Source organism: Sapajus apella, unplaced genomic scaffold, assembly GCF_009761245.1.
Source record: "Sapajus apella isolate SASKATOON/1434 unplaced genomic scaffold, GSC_monkey_1.0 scaffold25, whole genome shotgun sequence".
Classification (NCBI taxonomy): Eukaryota; Metazoa; Chordata; class Mammalia; order Primates; family Cebidae; genus Sapajus; species Sapajus apella.
In genome coordinates, this window is record NW_022436965.1 from 26,963,866 (window position 1) to 26,985,983 (window position 22,118).

Sequence of the window (22,118 nt, forward strand, 5' to 3'; positions counted from 1 at the left end):
CCTAAAGTGGGTTACAAGCTGGAGACCAGGACTCAGCTGGAGAGTAAACTACTACTACAGGCCCCAGTCCAACCTACATCCTAAAGGCTGGAGGACGCCATGGGTTCACTGGGCAGTAATGTCACACTGTTTTCCATCAAGCCTGTGACTTTGTGAATTGAGGCTGTTTCCCACTTTAATCCAGAACATTTCATTCAGATCTTCTGGTGTTCGGATTTCTACTGAAAGCCAAAACAAGGAGATATTTCTGAGACTTCTGAAGCCTGAAAAATCCTCACAGAATTTTCCGTCACCTCCCCGTCTGGGAATCAAGCCCCTCTCTCCCACATGATAGGCAGAGATGCTCACCACTATAGTAGCAAGGATGGCAACTGTAATGGTTGGCAGCTGGAGAGTATGTGGTATATTTTGGTGTTATAATTTAGGAATGTATTAGAGAAACTTAAAAATTGGCTTTTACTTAACATTACTTGCTTGATTCAAAGGAAACTTCCATTTGTAAAACAAGAAACTAAAAACCCTTACTCCATAGGTGGCTGTTTTTTCCTTTGACAGGTTAGAACCCACTAGGAGGTTCCAGGGACCTTTTCAGAGGGAGGCAGACGTCCAGAAATAGAGGTTAGTGCTGTTCCTGGGCTGGGGTTCTTGGTCAGTCCTCTCTCCAAGAGCACCAGTGACAGCTGGTAGAGTTTGCTGCTTGAGAGATCAGCGGTACTGGTAAGGTGATCAGTCCAGGAAAAAAAGGAATGTTTGAAGAAACGTGCAATAGATGACTTCCATAGTGGAAAATCAAACCATCCTCAAAAAGGAGTAACCGATTTCATAACTCCAGGAGGGAAAGAAACTGTCAGATTTAAATTCACACACTCTCAGGGTCAAAGTTGGCCACACCTGGATGCCAGAGTCAAGATGTTTGCCAACAGCCTGCAAGAGATGGGTCTTCACCTCAGCAGGGAAAAGTTGGCCCGGCCTGGGGATCTGTGCCCTGGCTTGTTCAGGGACTGCCTTAATGTGGGTTCCTCCAACCTTCTCTTCCAGCCCCCAGCCACCTCAAAACCGCACTTACCCACTCACCCCCAAGGGTTACGGTTATAGCCCTGATGCAGCCTATGAACGTTACCATGGCATCATACAGGCATGCTTCCAATGTAATTCACTGCTTTTTAATTGATCTCTTCAGAGAGGTTCAAACATAGCATGGAGAGCTTATGCATGCAGTACAGTTTGGTTCTGTTTGTTTTCCTTAAAACAAAAGAGCCACTGAAGGATTGTTGGAGTTTTTTGTCTGTTTCATTTTATTTTATTTTATTTTTTCTGGTTCACTCTGTCCCCTAGTCTGGAGTACAGTGGTGCAATCACAGTTCACTGCAGCTTTGAACTCCTGATCTCAATCAATCCCACCTCCACCCTCCAAAGCTCTGGGATTATAGGCATGAGCCACCGAAGCTGGCCTGGTAAAAGTTTCATACATACACTTAAATATATCCACTTATGTTTAGTAGCTTAGTTTGAATAGCTTTAAAAGTAGAACCAACCTTAAAGTAATAACTTAAATAGACATTATAAAGTGATGCAATGCTCACAACTCAATATTGAGTACAAAAAAAAGCAAGCTGTATATTAGTCTGTTCTCTCACTACAAATAAAGACATACCCGAGACTGGGCAATTTACAAAAAGAAAGCGATTTAATGGACTTAACAGTTCTACGTGGCTGGGAAGGCCTCACAATCATGGTGAAAGTGAAAGTCATGTCTCACATGGTGGCAAACAAGAGAAGAGAGGGCTTGTGCAGGGAAACTCCCCTTTTTAAAACCATGAGATCTCATGAAACTTATTCACTATCGCAAGAACAGCATGGGAAACATCTGCCCCATGATTCAGTTACCTTCCACTGGGTCCCTCCCACAACACATAGGAATTCAAGATGAGATTTGGGTGGAGACACAGCCAAACAATTTCACTGTAGAACTAAATTTATAGTATAATCCAAACTGTATGTATATAAAGGTCAGTGACATCCACTACCTGTATGTCCTTGAACAAGTAATTTCACATGTCTGGGCCACAGCTTCCTCAATTTTAAAATGAAGTGATTGGGCTATATTGTTTCTAAGGAGTTCCCAGTTTAAAAGTCTCTGATTTCAAACATCGAGGAATTTATTCATTCTGCACATATTTACTAAGTGCTTTATCACGCACCAGACACTAACCTGGGTTCTGAGTATGTGGTAATGAATAAAACAGACAAAGGCTTCTCCTGGAGCTCACATTCTAATGAGAGGAGCAGGGAAGTCAGACACAAAACAAACAGGTAAACATATATTAATAATACAATGGAGAAAAATAAAGCAGGAAAGGGACATTAGGTGTATGGAAGGGGAGATGGGTTATACTAAATGATCAAGGAGACCTCACTGATAAGGTGACATGTGAGTAAAGACCTATAGGACATAATGAGGCATGATGTGGGTCTGTGAGAAAGAACATTCCAGAAATAGGAAATGAAATAGGCTCTGGGCAGAAGTATAATTGGCATGTTCAAGGAAGAGCAACAGTGACCCAAAGCAAGCAAGGAAAAGCAGTAGGAGATGAGGTCTGAGAGAGTGAAGAGCAAGATCATCAAGGTCCTGTGGCATCTTGTAGAACATTGCAAAGGCTCTTGCCTTTACTCCAGTTGCAAAGGGAAGCTAATTAATGTATGATTTTGAGAAAAGAAGTGACAAGTATGACACATAATTTTAAAAGATCACAACAGCTGCTGTGGTGAGGAGAGACTATAGGATGTCAAGGGTGACTGGAGGGAGGCCAGTCAGGAGGCTATTGCAGTAATTCAAGTGAGAAATAAATAATGGTGGCTTGGACCAGGCTGGTGGGAGTAGAATATCAAGAAGCAGTCAGATTGCTGGGTGCATTTTAATGTAAAAGCAGGATCTACTAAGGTTTTGTGTATTCGAGGAGTCTCTGTCTAGGGTGATATGGTTTGGCTGTGTCTCCACCCAAAATCTCATCTTGAATTGTAATCCCCACGTGTCAAAGGTGAGGCCAGGCAGAAGCAATTGGATGATGTGGGTGGTTTTTCCCCATGCTGTTCTCATAATAGTGAGTGAGTTTCACGAGAGCTTATGGTTTTATAAGCGTCCAGCACTTTCCCTGCTTGCACTCACTCCGTCCAACCACCATGTGAAGAAGGTGCCTGCTTCTTCTTTGCCTTCTGCCATGATTGTAAGTTTCCTGAGGCCTCCCCAGCAATGAGGAACTGTGAGTCACTTAACCCTGTTTTCCTTGTAAATTACCCGGTCTCAGGTATTTCTTCATAGCAGCGTGAGAAAGGACTAATTCATAGGGTCTGGAAGCTAAAGGGTGGGTGGAAGCTCCATAGCCTTCTTAAAAATCAATGTAAATTATCCAACAGAGGAAGCTGCTAAATTTCAAATGCAAGAAAAAGTTTGCACAATGATGTTGTGTCCCAGGAAAATGGAAGGCTTTTTAAGGGCACTCACCAAACTGTCAAGGAGACTGTCAGTCGTGTTTTTAATCAGCCTAGAATGGCTTCTCTGAGAAGGTTACATCATCTGGTAACCTCACTGGGAAAATAGCAGAGCAGGACATGTCAGCTATCTCCACTGACCGCCAATCTGAAGTTTGCCTTTCTGAGAACTTGTATTGCAAAACAAAGTGAGCGTTTTACTTGCCATAGGAGAAGAGAGAAGAAGACATGGAGATAAGAATACAAGTTCATTAGAAGAAGAGTATTCAGTTTCAAGAAGAGGGGCATTCACCCTAGACTCCAAATCCCCATCTCTCCTCTCCCCCACATCCTATCCATTACTACCTTCTCAAAATTTTCATCAATGAAAAGAAACTGACCCCAGATAGCTCAGTCTACACCCCAACCAATACAGCCCTGAAAAGGTAAACAGAATGTTGTGGTTATAATGTTTTATTACAAAAATAATATATGATCATTATTTAAAAATAAAGAAAGAAAATAGGTCATTAATAATTCCATTACCTTGAAACAATCACTTTCAATTTGTTATTAGAGGTTAGTCTGTTTTAACATTTCTGAAATCATATAGACTTACATGATTGTTCTCATGTAACCTGTAACATAAGCATTTCTCATGTTGCTACAATCTATACAAACCACTGTTAACAACAGTGGTTTGATTAATTGTATTGGCTATGTGGATGTGGAACAGAAGATTCTTGATACCAAGAGGGCTGAGGCGCAGAAGGTGCAGTCAGTCATCTGGGACCATATTTTCTGTGGCTTTGAGGACACGGAGCTTCGGGGACTCAGATGACTCTGGAAGAGTTCTCTTTTGGAACTGCAGCATGCTCTCTCGTCTTCCCCAAGGGGAACTTAGTCCAGGAAATAGCAAATCCTCACCTCTCTAATTCTCTTCTCAAATCCCAGGGCAAGACAATGGAGACTTAATATGGTTCTGGTAATTGAGCTGTTTTTCCTTCTGGAGCTTTGGACTGTATACACAGTGAATAGGTGATTTTGTTCTCAGCTTGGAAAAGGCAGAAACCAGCTGTAGGGATCCACAGAGAGGGCATAGGAAAGATGATGTTTAAGGGGCCAGGCATGGTGGCTGATGCTGGTCATCCCAGCACTTTGGGAAGCCAAGGCGGGCAGATCACTTGAGGCCAGAAGTTTGAGACCATCCTGGCCAACATGGCAAAACCCTACCTCTACTTAAAAAAAAAATACAAAAATTAGCTGGGCGTGATGGCACACGCCTATAATCCCAGCTACTTGGGAGGCTGAGGCACGAGAATCACTTAAACTTGGGAGGCAGGGTTTGCAGTGAGCCAAGATAGCACCACCGCACTCCAGCCTGGGCCACAGATTAAAACTCTGTTTCAAAAAAAAATGTTAAAGTAAAAATTTGAGGAACAATATACTTTTAAAAAGTAATTTGAGTAAGAAGCAGTTCATGAATTGGGCAACCCCAAACCAAAAGTTTAGTGTTCCAGTGGCAAAATGTCACAGGCAAGTATTTATTGGGAAAATGTAGAAACACAATAAAGACATTTAATTGATTTTCAATTACATAATTGTTTTTGGGGGGTGGGTGTCTTGTTAGAAAGTCCTTAGCCACATAATTATATCTTAGTAGGCGCTTATAATTGGCTGGGGTTGTCTTATTTCTAACATAAACAGTTAAGTTTTGACTATGCTTCTAGTATGACCCCAGTGAATTTTGCTTATGTTTGTAGTTTAAGCAAAGTTAAAGCTATTTCTAAGGCCCAGGTGGTTTTGTTTGCTCAGGAATTTTTCCAGTCTCCATTTCAATTTTGCTTTAACGGTTCCCCTCTTTTTGTTATCCACTCAGCAAGCTGAGACTGTGACCACATGGCACAATGTTACTTTCAGTTATAACTGTTGACATAATTGTTGGAAGGAAGAGTCAGGTAGAGGTTCTTATCGTCTTCAGCAGGTGCCCTAGGGTTCAGAGTCATGTAGCCGCCATCAACCGTTTCATAATCACTGTTGGTTTCTTCATGTTGTCTCGCTCTGATGGCAATCGTTTGATGTCCAAGTGGCTGCAGGAAAGCATTTAAAACTCATAAGGGACTTCAATGCACCAGGGAGGTAACTACAATAACTATAAGGAGAATAATAGCCAAGGATTGAAAAATTCCTCTGAGCAAAGATTCTCGAGAGCTAAGACTTAACCAACTGAATAAATTAATGAATATAAATTAATATTAGGTGATGAAAAACTCATCTTTGTTCTTTAAAGTCTTTTAAACTTTAGGAGGCTATTGTTTTGGACTAAGCTCCTGTACTAGCCCCAAACAGAACAGATTAAAAATCAAAATGGAATCACCCATGCTAAAGTTTTAAGTCACTAAACAGAAACTACATTGTTATCTGGCCTTTAGAAAAATCAGGAGAGAGAGATAACAACCTAATTTCCCAAACAGGCCAGTTTCAATTGGCATGTTTTAATCCTTACAAAAAAGTAACCTGATGTTAATCAACCAGTTATTTCTTATTCTGTTTCCCTATTCCTCTCTTTTGCAACTTTAACCAACTTTAAAATAGCCAATCCACTTTAAATTCTTTGTTTCTGCTTTCTTCAGACCTTTTTCTGTCTTTGAGGCCAACCTCCTCTGCTGTAACTCATTGGAAACCTTATTCTAATTTAAGGAGGCAAGTGTTGCCCAGTTCTAGAATCACCATAAAGCCAATTGAGATTTTTAAGCATTTCTTTTGACATCAGTGGGAACACCAGCTCCTCCTTGTTAAGCTGCGAAGGTATCAAGAACTCCTATTGTAGGGTGTTGTTGAGGCTAACTTGGCTCATTTTCTATTGTATTGCTTAAGAGGAATTTAGGGTATTAGTCTATTAAAAAACTGAAGTTAGGGCCGGGCGCGGTGGCTCAAGCCTGTAATCCCAGCACTTTGGGAGGCTGAGGCGGGTGGAACACGAGGTCAAGAGATCGAGACCATCCTGGTCAACATGGTGAAACCCCGTCTCTACTAAAAATACAAAAAATTAGCTGGGCATGGTGGTGCGTGCCTGTAATCCCAGCTACTCAGGAGGCTGAGGCAGGAGAATTGCCTGAACCCAGGAGGCGGAGGTTGCGGTGAGCCGAGATCGCGCCATTGCACTCCAGCCTGGGTAACATGAGTGAAATTCCGTCTCAAAAAAAAAAAAAAAAAAAAAAACTGAAGTTAATATTTGGAGCAAATTATGATCTTAGTTTTTGAGTTTAGAGGGCAGCTAGGTGAAACAATTTCTAGGTGAGAATTTGAAGCAAGTTTAAATGGTGTACTGAAGATGGCAGTTGCAATGTGATGTGATTTTCCGGTTTGCAGTTTGAATGTCTCTGGTTATATCATTAAATATTCTGGTAAACTTTCTCAGTGACCCATATAGCAGCAGGCATTGAGATTGTCCATACGTGCTCTGTTGTCGTGATTTTTCTGAAGCTTACAGACACCACTTTCAGTTTGCAGAGCTTTGGAAAAGGGCAGTTTTAGTTTTTAGTTGAAAAAAAATTCAGGAGTCAATCCAGTTTATAGGGAGATAATAAAACCTCAAAGAAAATGAACAGGCCTGGAATTCGACAATGGGTGCACAATAGTTTTCTACTAAAATATAATTGTTTTTATTCTGGTGAAAAATATTTTCATTTTCCATTTTTACCAAAAGTGAAAGTTTTTTTCACAAAAATAAATCTAAGTAGTACGTATTTTTGGTTATAATCCAACTTGAATTTCACTTGTGTTTGCAGTTTAAGCAAAGATAAGGCTATTTCTAAGGCCTGGGTGGTTTTGTTTGCTCAGGAGTTTTCAGGCCCAGTCTCCGTTTAAATTTTGCATTAACAAAGGCAGAAAGTGAGGAAACAGGGGAGAAGGGATGGCGGGGGAGGAAAAGGAGGTGGCTGGGATTACTCACCTCAATTTGGGCAGCCTTCACAGGACCAATGGAACTGGCTGTGGGGGAAAAGAAAAGGATTATCCCGGGCACTGCTGTAGAAAAGGGCCTGCCCATGCTGATGCTGAGGCTGCAAAACCATAACTAGTCTCAAGACCAGGACTGCTAACCCCTTGACACAGTCCTGTAAGGCCAAGGGCTAAGTAAATACGGCTTCATGTATCCACCCTTGGGATCGCCCAGCCACAGCCTTCCCCACAGGCCACACTGGCAGAGGGAAGCAGTCACTTGGGCCACATTCTTTTCAGGGAATTGCTCTGAGTTTTCCTAGAAGCAAACCAGGCAGCTTGGGGATCTGAGATATTGGGGAAGAGGTGGGGGAGGAGTGTTCAGCATCAGAGTGAAGGAAAGTCCAGATTTTTGCTGACCACATCAGGGAGAGAAGGCTGAGGGCCATTTCCACATTGTTCTAATATAGTGCATCTTTGTTGGAACTTTGAAGAATATACTATTCCATGACATTAAAAAGGAAGACAGAGTGAGAGTTCGAGAAAGAAACAGGAGAGAGGGAGGGAGAAGAAGGAAGGAAGGAAGGAAGGAAGGAAGGAAGGAAGGAAGGAAGGAAAAGGCTTTCTCTGGTTAGTGTTCAAAACACACCTAATTGCCTCATGTTTTTGTCATAAACTGACTTAGCCAGTGTGTAAAGCAGCCTCAGTATCTGAAAGCCACATTTCTCAGGAAGTTGGGAGGTGTCTGAGACAATGCATCTAGTCTCTTCTCTCACTTCCTGAACACAGAGAGTCTTTACTGCCATGCTCCAAATTCTACGGCAAACCACATTCTGAATTCCCATTCTAATACAGTCCCCAACAATCCCAGCAACCCAGCTTGCCTTTTGGGAAACAACGGTTGTTTTTTTTTTATTATTATTCTTTTTTTTATTATTATTCTTTTTTTTTTTTTTAAGATGGGGTTTCTCCGTGATGGCCAGGCTGGTCTTGAACTCCTGACCTCAGATGATCCACCCACCTCGGCCTCCCAATGTGCTAGGATTACAGGCGAGAGCCACCGCGCCCGGCCTGGGAAACAATTTTTAAAAAATCGTTTGTGCAGCCCCAGTGCTTGGCTGCATAAATGCCTTGTGAAATGTGCTTACGCCAGTGTAGGCAGAACCACACAGCAAGGCGGCTAATCCAGTTGCTTGGACTTTTTTTTTTTTTTTTTTTCCCAGATCTTCTGGCAATGTCTGGGTCTAGGGCCTGGGTCAAGTGGAAACTGATAACAAAAGGGACCAGGAGGCGCTACTAACCCGAAATCCGATTTTTCCTGCAGTAGACCAAGGCCACTACAGTAGCAACAAAGACCGCTACAGCAATCCCAGCGACCACGGCCGCAATGATCCCCATCCGCGAAGAGCTGCTCACTCTGGGCACTAGGGAAGACAGGACGGGCAGCACTCTCTTGTCCCATCTCCCCCCTCCTCCAGTGCTATGTGCCAGTGCTTGTCACCCAAAGCTCTTCTGTGTCTGAGTCACTCACCACATCCCAAGCCGCACCTGCACGGGGTGTCTGTGGCCGGACTTGTGCCTCCTCCCTACCCAGGTTTCTCCGCCAAACTAATAAAGTGCACTGGTGAGCATGCAGGAGCAGAGAGAAGAGTTCCCCTTAGCCCTCCGAGGCAGTGGGGAGGGTGGCCCCATAGCTTCCCATAGCTGGAGGCATCATTACTCTATGGAGCACAGCCTTGAATAGCCCACGACATGCCAGGCCTTCTGGAGTGAATGGCTATACCGTGAGTCATGAGAATAAACGAGGGGAAACTCAGCTCTTAAGAATGCCTCCGCATCAATGAGGGAACTCTGCTTCGCTGCCATCTTTAGACTCGGGCCTGCATTTCAAAGTGGAACAACAGCCTGGCCACCTATTACTTGAAACCTCAGGGCTCCAAGCTCTGGCCCTTACTCCTGCTCATTGGCCAATACTTAGCCAGACCTCCACAACTCTCCTCTTTGCTCCAGCACCCAATCTTGCTGCTGTGGCCTTTCTCAGATCTCCATGTAGGCCCATGTGACCTTAGCCCTTGTCCATCCCCTCCTCTCTCTCCCTACATCTTGGCAGACTCCCCATACCTTGGACAGTGAGGGTCACAGGCTTGGAAGAGTGCCACGTGTGGCCTACTCTTCCTGTGCAGTGGTAATCACCACTGTGACTGTGGTTTGCTTGTGGGATGGCGAAGCTTGTGTCCAAATGGGAAAATTTCTTGGATTTTCCATTCTGGAAGAATGTGACTTTGACCAGAGGCTTGTCTTTCCAGCTGTGGCACCTCAGCCTGATGGTTTCTCCCTCCTGGAACTCCAGCCTAGGGGTCTGGATCGCCAACCACTCTGAAAGACACAAATATGAGAAGAAAAAGTTGTAAGGCTAGACTCCAACGGTTTTTCAGTCTCATTCTCAGAGGTACATTACTCACAGGACTTGACATGGCGTCTGGCAGAGAGAAATGAAGATGCTTCATGACAGATGTGAGCATTCTCTTATAGGCAATATATGGTATTTATATCTATGGGTCCTCTAAAAAACAGAAGTTTTCAGAAGTTTCAAAGATGTAGAACAGATATTTAAAACAATTCTGAGGAATTTAAAATACCACGTTTGAGCAGAGAAATGAGTGCATTTCAGTAACTATAGAGGTTACTCAACAGGACCTGAAGCCATCGGTTTTTGTGGTCTGGGGATTACTAATTTAATGGTAAATTTTGTACAAGCTTTGGGAAGTGAGGGTGGGCAGCCACCAACTGTATTTGCAATAAAATAGAGCCTTTTTTCCCTCTTTTTTCCACATGTTGTTGCTGGTTTTAAAAAAAATAGACCCTTAATCATACCTCACCAGCCCTGTCTTAGTCTGTCTTAGGCTGCCATAACAAAATACTATATACTGGGTGGTTTATGAACAGCAGAAATTTATTTCACCCTGTTCTGGAGGCTGAGAAGTCCAAGATCAGGTACTTGCAGCTTCTTTGTCTGGTAAGAGCCTACTTCTTGGTTCACAGAACTGAGGCTTCTTGCTGTGTCCTCACATGGTAGAAAAGGCCTTTGAGCTCCCTTGGCCCTCTTTTATAAAGGCACTAATCCCATTCACAAGGGCTCTGCCTCATAACCTAATCACCTACCCAAAGACCTCACCTCCTAATACCATCATCCTTGGGGTTGCTGTTTGATTAATTCACATCATATGAATTTTGGGGGCACAGAAACATTCAGACCATACCACACTCTCAATCTTCCATCCACATAAGAAATTAAAGGTATGACTTTTGAATTCCCACAGGTGAATTCAACATTCAGTTGTGACCCTGAATAAAAGGAATTCAAGAAAAAATTAAAACTTAAAATCACTTTTTCCTTTTTGCCTACAAACATCCTCACTCCCAATAATTCCTTCCCTTCATTGATGGCAGAGTTATCAGATTCCAAAGTTCAGCTACCTCAGAAGACAAATCTATTAACAAAGTTTCAATAAACTTAATAAAGAAGAAAATCAAATTGCTCTGTCATAGAAATACATATAATTTATTCTATCTTATTTAAATAAAAATTTATTTAAGAAAACAGTATTCTATATATGAAAGGCCAGGTACCATTATTGAGATGGCATGAAATAGAAACTAAAGGAGGGATTGGGATTTTGGCTGTGCTCTTGGGTCTAATCAGCTTCATTTCTTTGTACAATGGATGGGTGGGACCAGGTAGTTTCTCTGTAACAACGCTTCAGATCTCAATTTTTTTTTTTTTTTTTTTTTTTTTTTTGAGACAGAGTTTTGCTTTTTTGCCCAGGCTGGAGTGCAATGGTGCGATTTTGGCTCACTGCAACCTCTGCCTCCCGGGTTCAAGGGATTCTCCTGCCTCAGCATCCTGAGTAGCTGGGATTAGAAGCATGTGCCACCACACCAGAATAATTTGTATTTTCAGTAGAGACAAGATTTCTCCATGTGGGGTCAGGCTGGTCTTAAACTCCTGATCTCGGGTGATCTGCCCACCTCGGCCTCCCAAAGTGCTGGGATTACAGGTGTGAGCCACTGCACCCAGCCCTCAATTTTTATTATCTGTATTTTTTCATTTTCATAGGAAGGGTTAGAAGTACTATCAGCTGTTTCAGGGAAGCCAATACAGAGAGGAACTATGATGTCATGGGCATCTTTTGAGGTTGACTCAATGTTTATTCTTCTTCAACAGAAAATGAATCCACTACCAGGATCTCTCTGGTACAGCAGCAGCCTTAAAGGACCACAAAAACATCACCCTCTCAGTGAACAGGAGAATCTAAAACACTAAATGTTTACCTGTGACCATCGCTGGGGTTTATGCGCCAAGAGTGCAGCTCAAGTAAAAACAATAGAAATGTGCTTATATTTTCAGACATTGGAAGCAGGTAGAAACAGTATCTAAGCCAGGCTTGGTGGCTCACACCTATAATCCCAACACTTTGAGAGGCTGAGGAGGGAAGATCACTTGAGGGCAGGAGCTCAAGACCAGCTTGGGCAACATAGTGAGACCCTGTCTCTATAAAAAGAAATAAAAATAATTAGCTGGGCATGGCTGGTGGTGTGCACCTGAAGTCCCAGCTACTTGAGGAAAAAGAAAGAAAGAATATTATCTCCTAGGAGCATTTTCTCTACAGTCTTTTTAACTGAACACTGTCAAATATTGACATAAACCTAAATCAGATTGTGACTCCTTTAATTAAAGCCATCTCCACTTACTCAGGAATAAAAGTCAAAATAATTGCAACAGCCTACCAGCCTCTGCTTGACCTCCCCTCACCCTGCCCTCACCTCTGACTTCATCTTCCAGGCTGAATTCTGCACTCCCACCTCCTCACACCTGTCTGGCAGCCTTCCGCCTTAGGGACTTTACAGGTCTATTCCCTCCAACCTCTCTGCTTTACCACACAGCCTCAGGTGAAAGGTAGTTTTTTAAAGTAGGGAATTCCTTCTGCTCCTCTCACACTCAGCTGTCTGTGGCCTTGTAACCCTCTTGCTCAATCAAGACTGAGGCAAAAACAACCTAACATATACTGAGGAAATTACTAGCAATTCCTCCCTCCCCCACCACACATGCTAAGCAAAGTGGGGGGGTGAAATGGGGAATGAATGAGATCAGCAGTGCTTCCCAGTAAGCAGGCCACCCCCCTTTCCTGTCAACCTTTGCCTGTAAACAGATTTCATCCGTCCTAGCTCTCCCAGGTCCACCCCAGGGCCTTCCTCCACTGACCGGAAAGCACAGTCAGATGCACGGGGTCGCTGAGGCTGGTCCGGCCGGTCTGGCACCTGTATTCCCCGCTGTCATTGTTGTTGGCCTTGAAGGTGTAGCTGGGCTGCTTTTGGGTGGGGATGAGATTTCCACTGTGGAACCACTGAGTGGAGTCGCTCTCAGGGCTGTGAGCCCCCTGGCACATCAGAGTCACAGAGTCCTCCTGGAGCACATAGATCCATGGGGGCTCGAGCTTCAGCACAGCCTTCGGGGGAGCTGCTGAGAGGCAGAGAGTGGAAAGGGATGTAAATAAATAACCCTAAAGGTACTGTGGATGCCAAAGGAACTCCCAAGGGAGGTCAGGCACCAAAGAATCCTATTGTAGACTCAGTTCAAGATCTGTACTTGCGGCAGCCTCATTCCCTTGGGTCTTCAGTGGATCTAAGAAGCAAATCCCAGACCCCACTAAAATAGGGGAACTGCCCATGCAGAACCCAAGCCTGATTCTCAGTGGCACAGGCATATCCCCCCAGAGTAAACACAGCATCATATTATGAGGAAATAACACTGTCAATACAAGGAAGCAAAGAGCATACTCACCAGCTTGACTGTCTGCAGAAGCTGTAAAACAGAAGGCAGTGGGTGAACACTGAGCAGGAAGAGATGGCTGCAAATTTAGCGGCATATGTGAATGGGGCGGGGGAGGTGAGCTTAGGCTCCTCCTTCTCCAGAACCCATCTCAAGATCCTGTTTCCTGTTATTCTCTTATACGAGTATTCACTTCACATGTCCCCCTTATCTCATTCCCTGTCCCTTCTCATGGCTACACAGTACACATGAATGTTTGGTGCAGAATGGACTTCCCAGGTACTACGAAACTAGCTCTGAGTTCTGACCTCAGGAACCATTGGAACACTTAAGAATTCAGGGTCCTTTCTCCTCTTTCAATCTATTGTCTGCTTCCAGGGCTCAGGCCTGCTCCTTACCATACTGGTGCCTGGAGTCCCGGCAGCAGGAGTGGCTGAAATTGCCCTATTTCAGAATGACCCTCACTCACCCAGCAGCAGCAAAACCGTCAGTAGTTGAAGCAGCCACAGGTTGCCAGGACATACATTCTGAGACATTTGGGTCTCCATAGTCATCCCACACTGTGCCAAAGTCTAGTGGGGTTTAAGAGACAAGCTTAGAAAAGAGGAAGGAAATGATTTCATCTTCTTGTGCAACTGTCATCAGTCCTCAATTCTGTTTCTGCTAACCAATCAGGAACAATTCCAGGTAGGAGTTGAGTTGGCTTTACAGATAAATGTATTATGTATCCCCTTGTGTCCTTGTGAAAACTCTGGGAAGGGGTTACTGTTGTGCTGGCCAGTATACTCCTTGTTAGAGTATTCCTTTTTGTTTAAGGTCATTCCTGGTCAAAATCTCATCAAAAGGTATTAGAGCAGTTTGCTTCCAACTGGAGCCAAAAACGACCAGCAATGCAGCCTGCTGGAGAAGTGGGTACCAGAGCCTGGGAAGAAGATAATGTCCAGCTATTTTTACCCAAAGTAGAAAATCACCCTGTTGGCCAGGCATGGTGGCTCAGACCTCTAATCCCAGCACTTTGGGAGGCCAAGGTGGGAGGATCACCTGAGGTCAGGAGTTTGAGCCTAGCCTGACCAACATGGCGAAACCCGTCTCTATTAAAAATACAAAAATTAGTTGGGCATGGTGGTGGGCACCTGTAAACCCAACTACTCAGGAGATTGAGGCAGGAGAATCGCCTGAACCTGGGAGGCGGAGGTTGCAGTGAGCCAAGATTGTGCCATTGCACTCCAGCCTGGGCAACAGAGTGAGACTCCATCTCAAAACAAAAATGAAAAAGAAAATTACCTTGTTTTTCACAATAGTTTCTCCTACTGAAATTCTCTTTCCTTGAAGCTGAAACCTTTTCTCCCCCAGAAACTGTAAGTGGTTTTCCCTCTCTGTTTTCCATTACAGAAATTGTGAGGAACTACCCATGCAGAGCAGTTGATTTGCACACACATTTATATATTTCAAAAATGGAACACAAATAATGGGGTTGTCGGCAAACATTTTTGAAGGGGATTTAGGCACTATTTATTAAAAATGTGAAATTTGTAAGTCTTATCACCTAATAATTCCATTTCAAAAAATATATCCAATAGAAACAAATGTGAAAAAAATATCAACAAGACTGTTCACTGCAGTATTGTAATACATAAGGAGAAATGTCAAAATTAGAAGATTAAAATAGAGACAGTTCAAGACCTTCCTGGGTAACAGAGTGAGATCTCATCTCTATAAAATTAATAAAAAATAAAATGGGGATTTTATTTATTAAATAAATAAAATTTATTATTTTCATAAATTTAATAAAATAAAATAGCAACTGCCTTATAGAGTTGTTTTGAAGGTTAAATAATGTCAGGTAAATTAATTGTATAAAGTACTTACAATAGACACTAACAAAAATATCAGAAAATGTGATATTTTCTGATAGTTTAAATAATTTAATTACTATCTTTATGCTACTCTTTTATGGGTGGGTCTGTGAGAAGATAGTGATACCCCTGTACTTAGAAGATGGTATTTTACCTGAAAAGGGTGGTCATTCCCAGTGTCTAAGGAGGACTGTTTCCCAGAGCAGAGATTCCAGGGGGAATACCCACACACTGAACATTAAATGCACACTTCATTACTACACAGGCAAAAGAATGTTATGCTCACGTATGCAGTTGCAATGGAAGCAGAAAATTGTTTTCAGGTCATCTATACCCTGCTCACCCAAGAGATATACTACACTCCACCTCAGTCCGACTGTAAAATTTCAGGACAAAGATTTTGTACCTAAGTCAGCTTTTAAAATGCACAAATATGTTTAAACTTTTCCTAAAACTTTTTTGTTTTGTTTTGTTGTTGTTGTTGTTGTTTTGAGAATGAGGTCTCACTATATTACCCAAGCAGGTCTTGAAGTCCTGGACTCAAACTATCCTCCCGCCTCTGCCTCCTTAAGAGCTGGAGTTATAGGCATGAGCCACAGAGTCCAGCACTTTTCCTAGAACTTTTCTTAGCATTTTATAGCAGTATATCCTGCTCAACCACCAAGACCACATCCTGAGGGACTCCTGGGGACTCTCTGTGGCAAGGAATTAAACCTTCTGGGTAGTCAGATAAAGCTATTCTCAGCAAGGAGAAATTTCCTAGAAATCAGCCACAAATAATTGTAGATGCTTCAGACTTTTCATAATACTTTGTATTCCTCATTTCTAAGTAACTATTGTACCCTCTGTGATTTTTATATTTTTTAATAATTTCTTTAATTTGTTTGATTTTCATTGTCATTTAGTAAAATCTCTTGAGAGTCCCAGCCTGTTCTTGGGAAATCAAGAGAAGGGATTTTTGTCCACTCTTTGGCCAGAACGTTGAAAGAGAATTGGCATATTCCCCAGAGACCTATTATGGTGGGGTCAGTGGTTATTAAATAAGAAGATTCTAGAGGGAAATTGTGATGTGGGATTGAATCGAAGCCTCTAGGTCAAGCACCCCCTCCCACTGCACAGCAAAGCATGAGGTGCACTGTGGTGTTGGAGTGTGGAAGTAGGCATCTCCTTTCACCTAGACAGTGCCATAGCACTCACATTCCCAGGGCATCTATCTCTGGCTTATGTTCTCAAAAGACAGTTCGTCTCTTCATGTTGTTTCATTAACAAAATCTCCCCTTTGAGATGACTGGGATGCCGGCACCCACACAGAGTCAACAATGCCAAGCCAACTCAAAAAGGGCTACTCCTGCTTTTTTGTTTGTAGGAGTTCCTTCCTTAGTGGAGTTCTAATTTGACCCCAAGTGGGGGGGAGTCTACATTTAGGATTTTATTAAGTTACTTTTCAGATTGAATCCAGTTGAGGTAGGAAGACTGGCACATTAGAGGGATTTACCACTGAAGCAGAGCTAAAGAGATGCTGTGGAATAACGAAAAGGAAACACAGCCTGTAATCAGCTTATGTGGAAATAAATGGCAAATTGTGGAAACGTGATCCTTTATGCACACTCCCTCCTCCTGTCCCAGGCAGTGGCTGTAGGTATTAAAAGAGACAAGGCAAGTAAAAGCTACAAACTCTCTGCTCATAAGTAAGAAATAAATGATAATTTGGGGTCACCCCCAAGACAATGTCATTAGAGGGTATTGTGTTTGAGGCCTTGAGAACTGAGGGGAAATCTAAAATTAGAAATAATACTGTTTCAGTTTCCCAGAATATCAAAAAAGCCATTTTTTTTAGTACTGAAGTGGATAGGAAACTATTCACTACTACACAGGAGAACTCAGGAGAATCGGGTTTTAAGACACAGAGAAATTTGATATTAAGAAGTTCTGGCAAATTCAACCTGCTGGACTTCTGAGCAGTCAGTAGCTTCTTCCAAAACTGCAGCTCCAGCTTTGCCTTCCTCCTTACTCTACTTTTGCCTCTCCATATTAATATTTTCCTCTCCCACATCAGCATTTGAACCTGGATGTGACCCCTAATTTTTGGCTTGTTACTACTCACAATGTGCTGTGAGTGCATCATAGTCTTACCACACTGCAGGTAGAGACAGGACAGAAATTGGAATTCAGACTAGAAGAATGGAAGAAAAAAGTATTTTTGAGGAAGAAATATAAAAGGAAACCCACTAAAAAGTTAAACGGCATATCAAAAGCCAATAGATGGATATTTTTCCCCTTCTAGGGAAAATTAGGAAAGGGTAAATTTTCCTAGAGAAAAATGTGTGTGTGTGTATGTGTGCCTGTGTATATGTGTATGTATCTGTGTGTGTGTGTGAGTGTGTGTGTGTGTGTGTTGTGTGTGTGTGTAAATTTGACCTAGCAGAGTACCATGACTCCTCTCATTTACCAGAAGGGCCCAAGATTTTATTTTTTTTTGGGGGTTTTTTTTTTTTTTGTCTGCTTGTTTTTGCTATTGAGAAAGGAAGGCAATAGAATTTACAAAGAACCTAAGAAGATTAGTTGTTTTCATGGGCTTCATAGACAGGCTTTGTAAAGGAACAGTTCTTGAGAGAAGAAATATGTACTTGAATTTAATATTTAAATGCATGATAGACGGAAGAAGAGGAGTTCACTCCAAGAAGGTTCAGGGCCCTCGTGTACACACATCTCCTGGTGACTTGTTCTGTTATTTCAGGTTAGTGGACAGAACTGTAGCAATTCCTTTGTAGGAGAAAATCCTACCAGGCTTGGATTTTTAACAGTCCTGCTGTAAGATTTCCTAATCACTTACCCCAACACATTTTCCAAAACTTATAGAAATTCTGTTCAACATCCAGATCTCAGGAGCATCATTCCTGTGGTGTTGAAGAGGGTTTCAAGCTTAGTGAGAAAGGTCTACAAGAGTTTAAGGCTTAGGATAACCTGTGAACAAGGTCAGGAATAAAAACAGTATGGCCTACAAAAGCAAAGATATAAAGTCTTCCCCCATCTCTGGAAGAAGTTCATATATAGTAAACTCTCCCTGAGGCAGGAGGGTTGAAATGTGTCTGAGCACAACAGCCAGTGGAAAAGAATATCTCCTTCCATTATTATATTGGGCATTGTTATTTTTTGTGTGATTAGACATGCCTCTGACCCATTAGAATGACAAAGTGCAAACAGAGCCTCAGAGGGGTGTCCTCAGGTATAACTGTGAGAATTGCCCGGGAAACAGCCTCAGAGCTCCAAGGCAACAGATTTTCATTCATTCAGCAAGTGTTTATTGGGTGCTTACCAGGTACTAGACTGTTCTAGATGCCTCAGATACGTTTGTAAATAAAACAGACAAAAATCCCTACATTCAGAGAGCTTCCATTCTATTGGAAAGAGACATAAAGTAAACAATAAACACATGAAATAAGCAAAGTATATAATATATGAAATGATACAAAGTATGGGAGAAAAAAAAGCAGGGAAAAGGGATTCGAAGTGGAAGCGGATTGCAATTTTAAATAGGGTAACAGTTGAGCAAAGATTTGAAAGATGACGGGAACTGAGCTTGAGGCTATCTAGTGCAAGAACATTTCTGGCAGACGGAACAGTCAGGCGAGGAACTGAAACTGCTTTATGCCTGGAATGTTCCAGGAGTTGTTTGGAGTGAAACTGAGGGAGGGACCGAGCAGTAGGAAATGAGGTCAGAGAGGAAAAATACACAAGACCTCACAAGCATCATGAGATTGTTCACTGACACGAATAAAATAGGGAACTTTTGGGAGATTTTGAGCATAGGAGTGACATGATCTGACATGTTTTTAAAGCACCATTCTGATTGCTGTCTTGGGAAAAGACTGTAACAGGGCAAGGGCAGAAGCAGTGAGACAGGTAGGTCACTGTTGCAGTCAGCCAGGCATGACAAGACGCAGGCTAGCACTAGGGTAGCAGCACAGAGGTGGTAGGAAGTCTACATCCTATGTATATTTTAAGACAGAACAACCGGGCACAGTGGCTCACGCCTGTAATCCCAGTGCTTTGGAAAGCCAAGGTGGAAGCATTGCTTGAGCCCAGGAGTTTGAGGCCAGCCTGGGCAACATAGCAAGACCTCGTCTCTACAAAAAAATCAAAAACATTAGCCACCAATGATGGGACTACTTCTGTAGTCCCAGCTGCTCAGGAGGCTGAGGCCGGAGGATTGCTTGAGCCTGGGGTGTCAAGGCTGCAGTGAGCTCAGGGGGTGTGCAGTGCAGTGCAGTGATCACACCACTGCATTCCATCCTGGGTGACAGAGCAAGACTCTGTCTCAAAAAATAAAATAAAAGTAAAATGAGGATAAAATCTATCAGAATTTCCTGATAGATTAAATATGGGAAGGGAATGAGTCCAAGATCTTTCATCTAAATGTCTCAGTTGTTTATTGCGCCATAAAAAACCACCCCAAAACTTAATGGCTTCAAACAACCAATTTCTTGTTATCTCTTATGCTTCTTCTGTGGGTTGACTGGGCTCAGTTGGGCATTCTTGTTTGGGGTCTTTTACACTACTGCGGCCAGACAGTGGCAGAGTCTTATGCAGATTTGAATGCAGGAGATGACCTGGGAGAACAATGCTTCTTGTGTTGATTGGCTTAAACATGGGTAAAATATGTCATGATATATTCAAGACAAGTAATGCCAGCGAAGCTATGAGAGTTGGCATGTAGAGGACAGTGGTATTCTGGGGCTCCCTCTTGATCCCTGTTAGCAAAAGACTGGTCGTAAGTCCTGAGTTAATTCTGTGTGTTTACTCCCACTGATGGAGTTGACGTTGCCTAGAGAAGCCAAGCATTCATTACTCCAAATATATGGCCTTTCTTGACCCTAATTAAGTGAGTTAGGGTAGAAGTCCTGGGTAATCTAATTACTAATTAGAAGGGTTCATGGATCCCTACAATTACTAATTCCCCAAAGAGGCCAAGATTGGTCTTGAGCCCCACACATTGGGCACCAGAATGTAGGGAACCAGCCCTACATCACCGATGGGTACCTGAGTTCGGTGGGACAAAGGAATGAGAAAAAGACAGATTAAGAGAGATAGTGGGACCAGGGGGCCATCGCTCATTACTTTGGAGGAGACAGTGAAGGCCCTAAGCTGTGATCATCCACATTATTTATTGATTACAATCACTTTGATCTATCATAGGGTAGGAGTGGAGTGATGGTTGAGTGAATCAGTGAGCCGGAACTGGTGTGTGATTCTAAGAATTGATAACAGTGGTGGTTTGCGAGTTTCACAAAACAAGAACATGTGGTTATCTTTAACTTATTATCTATGCACAGCTGGTGGAACACGGACCTTACAAGGAGCCTACAAGTCTGGCTACGTTATAGTGCTACGAAGGGGTTTTACGTTCTTGAGCACAATGTTTATGGTAACAGAGCCGAGGTCACCCTGCACCAGAACATGAGGCATGGAGAGGCCTTCCCTTCCTCCTCCAAGGCCTCCTGCGGCCCTCTGCAGTTGGTTGTTCCTGGTTTATGTGTTACTCATAACCAATTGATGTAGGCACTCTGTAAGTCCTTTCTCCTTTTCTGCTTTTCCCAACAAGTAACTTTGTACATGTCTTCCTCTAGAACTTTGCTGTCCAATACGATGGGAATCACCAGCCACATATGGCTATTGAAGTGTGGTTAGTCCAAACTGAAATGTGCTAAAAGCATAAAATATACACTGGCTTTTGAAGGCTTAGTATTAAAAAAAAATGAATACTAAATATCTCATTAATATGTTATACTAATTACATGTTAAAATATTATTTTGAATATATTGGTTACATAAAATAATAAAATCACTATCTTGGTTCTTTTTACTCTTTTTAATGTGGCTACTAGAAAATTTTAAAATATATATGTGATTTATGTGATATACGTATTGGACAGAGCTGCTCTTATACCCTTGATGGGATATAAGACATCTGGAAACTCATGTGTGAGATCCCTCCAAACCCTTCTTAGAAGCATTGCACTCCTTCCCCATATGATCAGAGTTTCATGATCTCATCTCTCTTAGAGTCAGAAATCCTAGAACCCTCAGGCTGCTGAGAGTTCCAAGCTTAAATGCCTTTGTCCCTGCTCCCAGGTTTTTTGTAGGTAGAGGTTTGCAAACAAAATTCCTTTATTTTGCTGTAACCTGGTCACTCTCACGTGTATAACAGGTTGCTCAAGACCCTCTTAAAATCTCTTCATCCCAAAAGATTAAAATCTCTTTGTAATCTATTTTTGGATTATTTCATTAGTATAACCTCGGTTGTTTGTTCAGTATTACCACAATCCGTCTTAACAGCTAGTTATCCTTTACCATAATGAAATTGTTTCTGCTATAGTTTGGCTCCTAGGGGTTCAAACTGACATTACCTAAATAAGCACCAGAACATTCCTATTCTCCCTGGATGCAAGAGTACTGAAGTGCCACGTCTTGTTTCAAAAGTTTGAATTTATGATAGATTTTACAGTAGGTTTATGCATTGCCAAAACAAGGAAAGAAAGAGAAAAATGTGGAGGGTGACATCTGATGACAGCTAATTCCAGCTGCCGACGCTAGAATTTAAGGGCAGAGGTTTATTTGTAAATCACAAGAGTACAACATTGAAATCCAACTCCTTCATTTTACCAATGAGGAAATCATGACTCAGACAAGAATTGTGAGTTGACTCAAGGCAGACCTCTCCCATGCCACTATACCTCATTGTCTGCATTCACTCATCTGCACTGCCTACTCAAGTCTTATATTTTATTATGTCCAAGTATCTAATTGTCTCTATTGTTAGTTTTGCCATAATTCAAGAGTAAGATCTTCAGAATGAAAGTTTCTCTAGGGCAGAAATTCTAATAGATTCATAATACTTTTTTGCTGAATTGGGCAAATGGGCACAAGAAGACAAGAATACTCACATTTGTTGAGCATCAGACTTTATTATAATTACTTATTTTTCTATGTAACATCAGCTCTCTATCTAATATCAGCTTCTC

The 22,118-nt window shown here is 42.3% G+C and overlaps 1 protein-coding gene and 1 long non-coding RNA gene across 10 annotated transcripts; one reads left to right on the forward strand and one right to left on the reverse strand.

Annotated features, from left to right (window-relative positions):
- Positions 1–1,990: 1,990 nt before the first annotated feature.
- LOC116560279 lies at positions 1,991–19,136 on the forward strand. Its single transcript, XR_004272884.1, has 3 exons — positions 1,991–2,009; positions 14,057–14,148; positions 16,545–19,136. It is a non-coding gene; the product is annotated as an uncharacterized LOC116560279 (long non-coding RNA).
- FCGR2A (Fc fragment of IgG receptor IIa) lies at positions 3,933–13,852 on the reverse strand. 9 transcript variants are annotated; one of them, XM_032291599.1, is made up of 8 exons: positions 13,710–13,852; positions 13,253–13,273; positions 12,674–12,928; positions 9,532–9,786; positions 8,712–8,834; positions 7,424–7,461; positions 5,396–5,558; positions 4,003–4,543 (listed from the first exon to the last, which is right to left on the reverse strand). In XM_032291599.1, exons 1-8 carry the CDS (start codon positions 13,792–13,794, stop codon positions 4,440–4,442), a joined length of 1,044 nt encoding a protein of 347 aa, XP_032147490.1. In that variant the 5' UTR covers positions 13,795–13,852; the 3' UTR covers positions 4,003–4,439. The 9 variants fall into 9 exon arrangements, with proteins under 9 accessions (XP_032147492.1, XP_032147497.1, XP_032147491.1 ...); XM_032291598.1 differs by having other exon boundaries at positions 12,674–12,931; XM_032291601.1 differs by having other exon boundaries at positions 3,933–5,558.
- Positions 19,137–22,118: the final 2,982 nt, after the last annotated feature.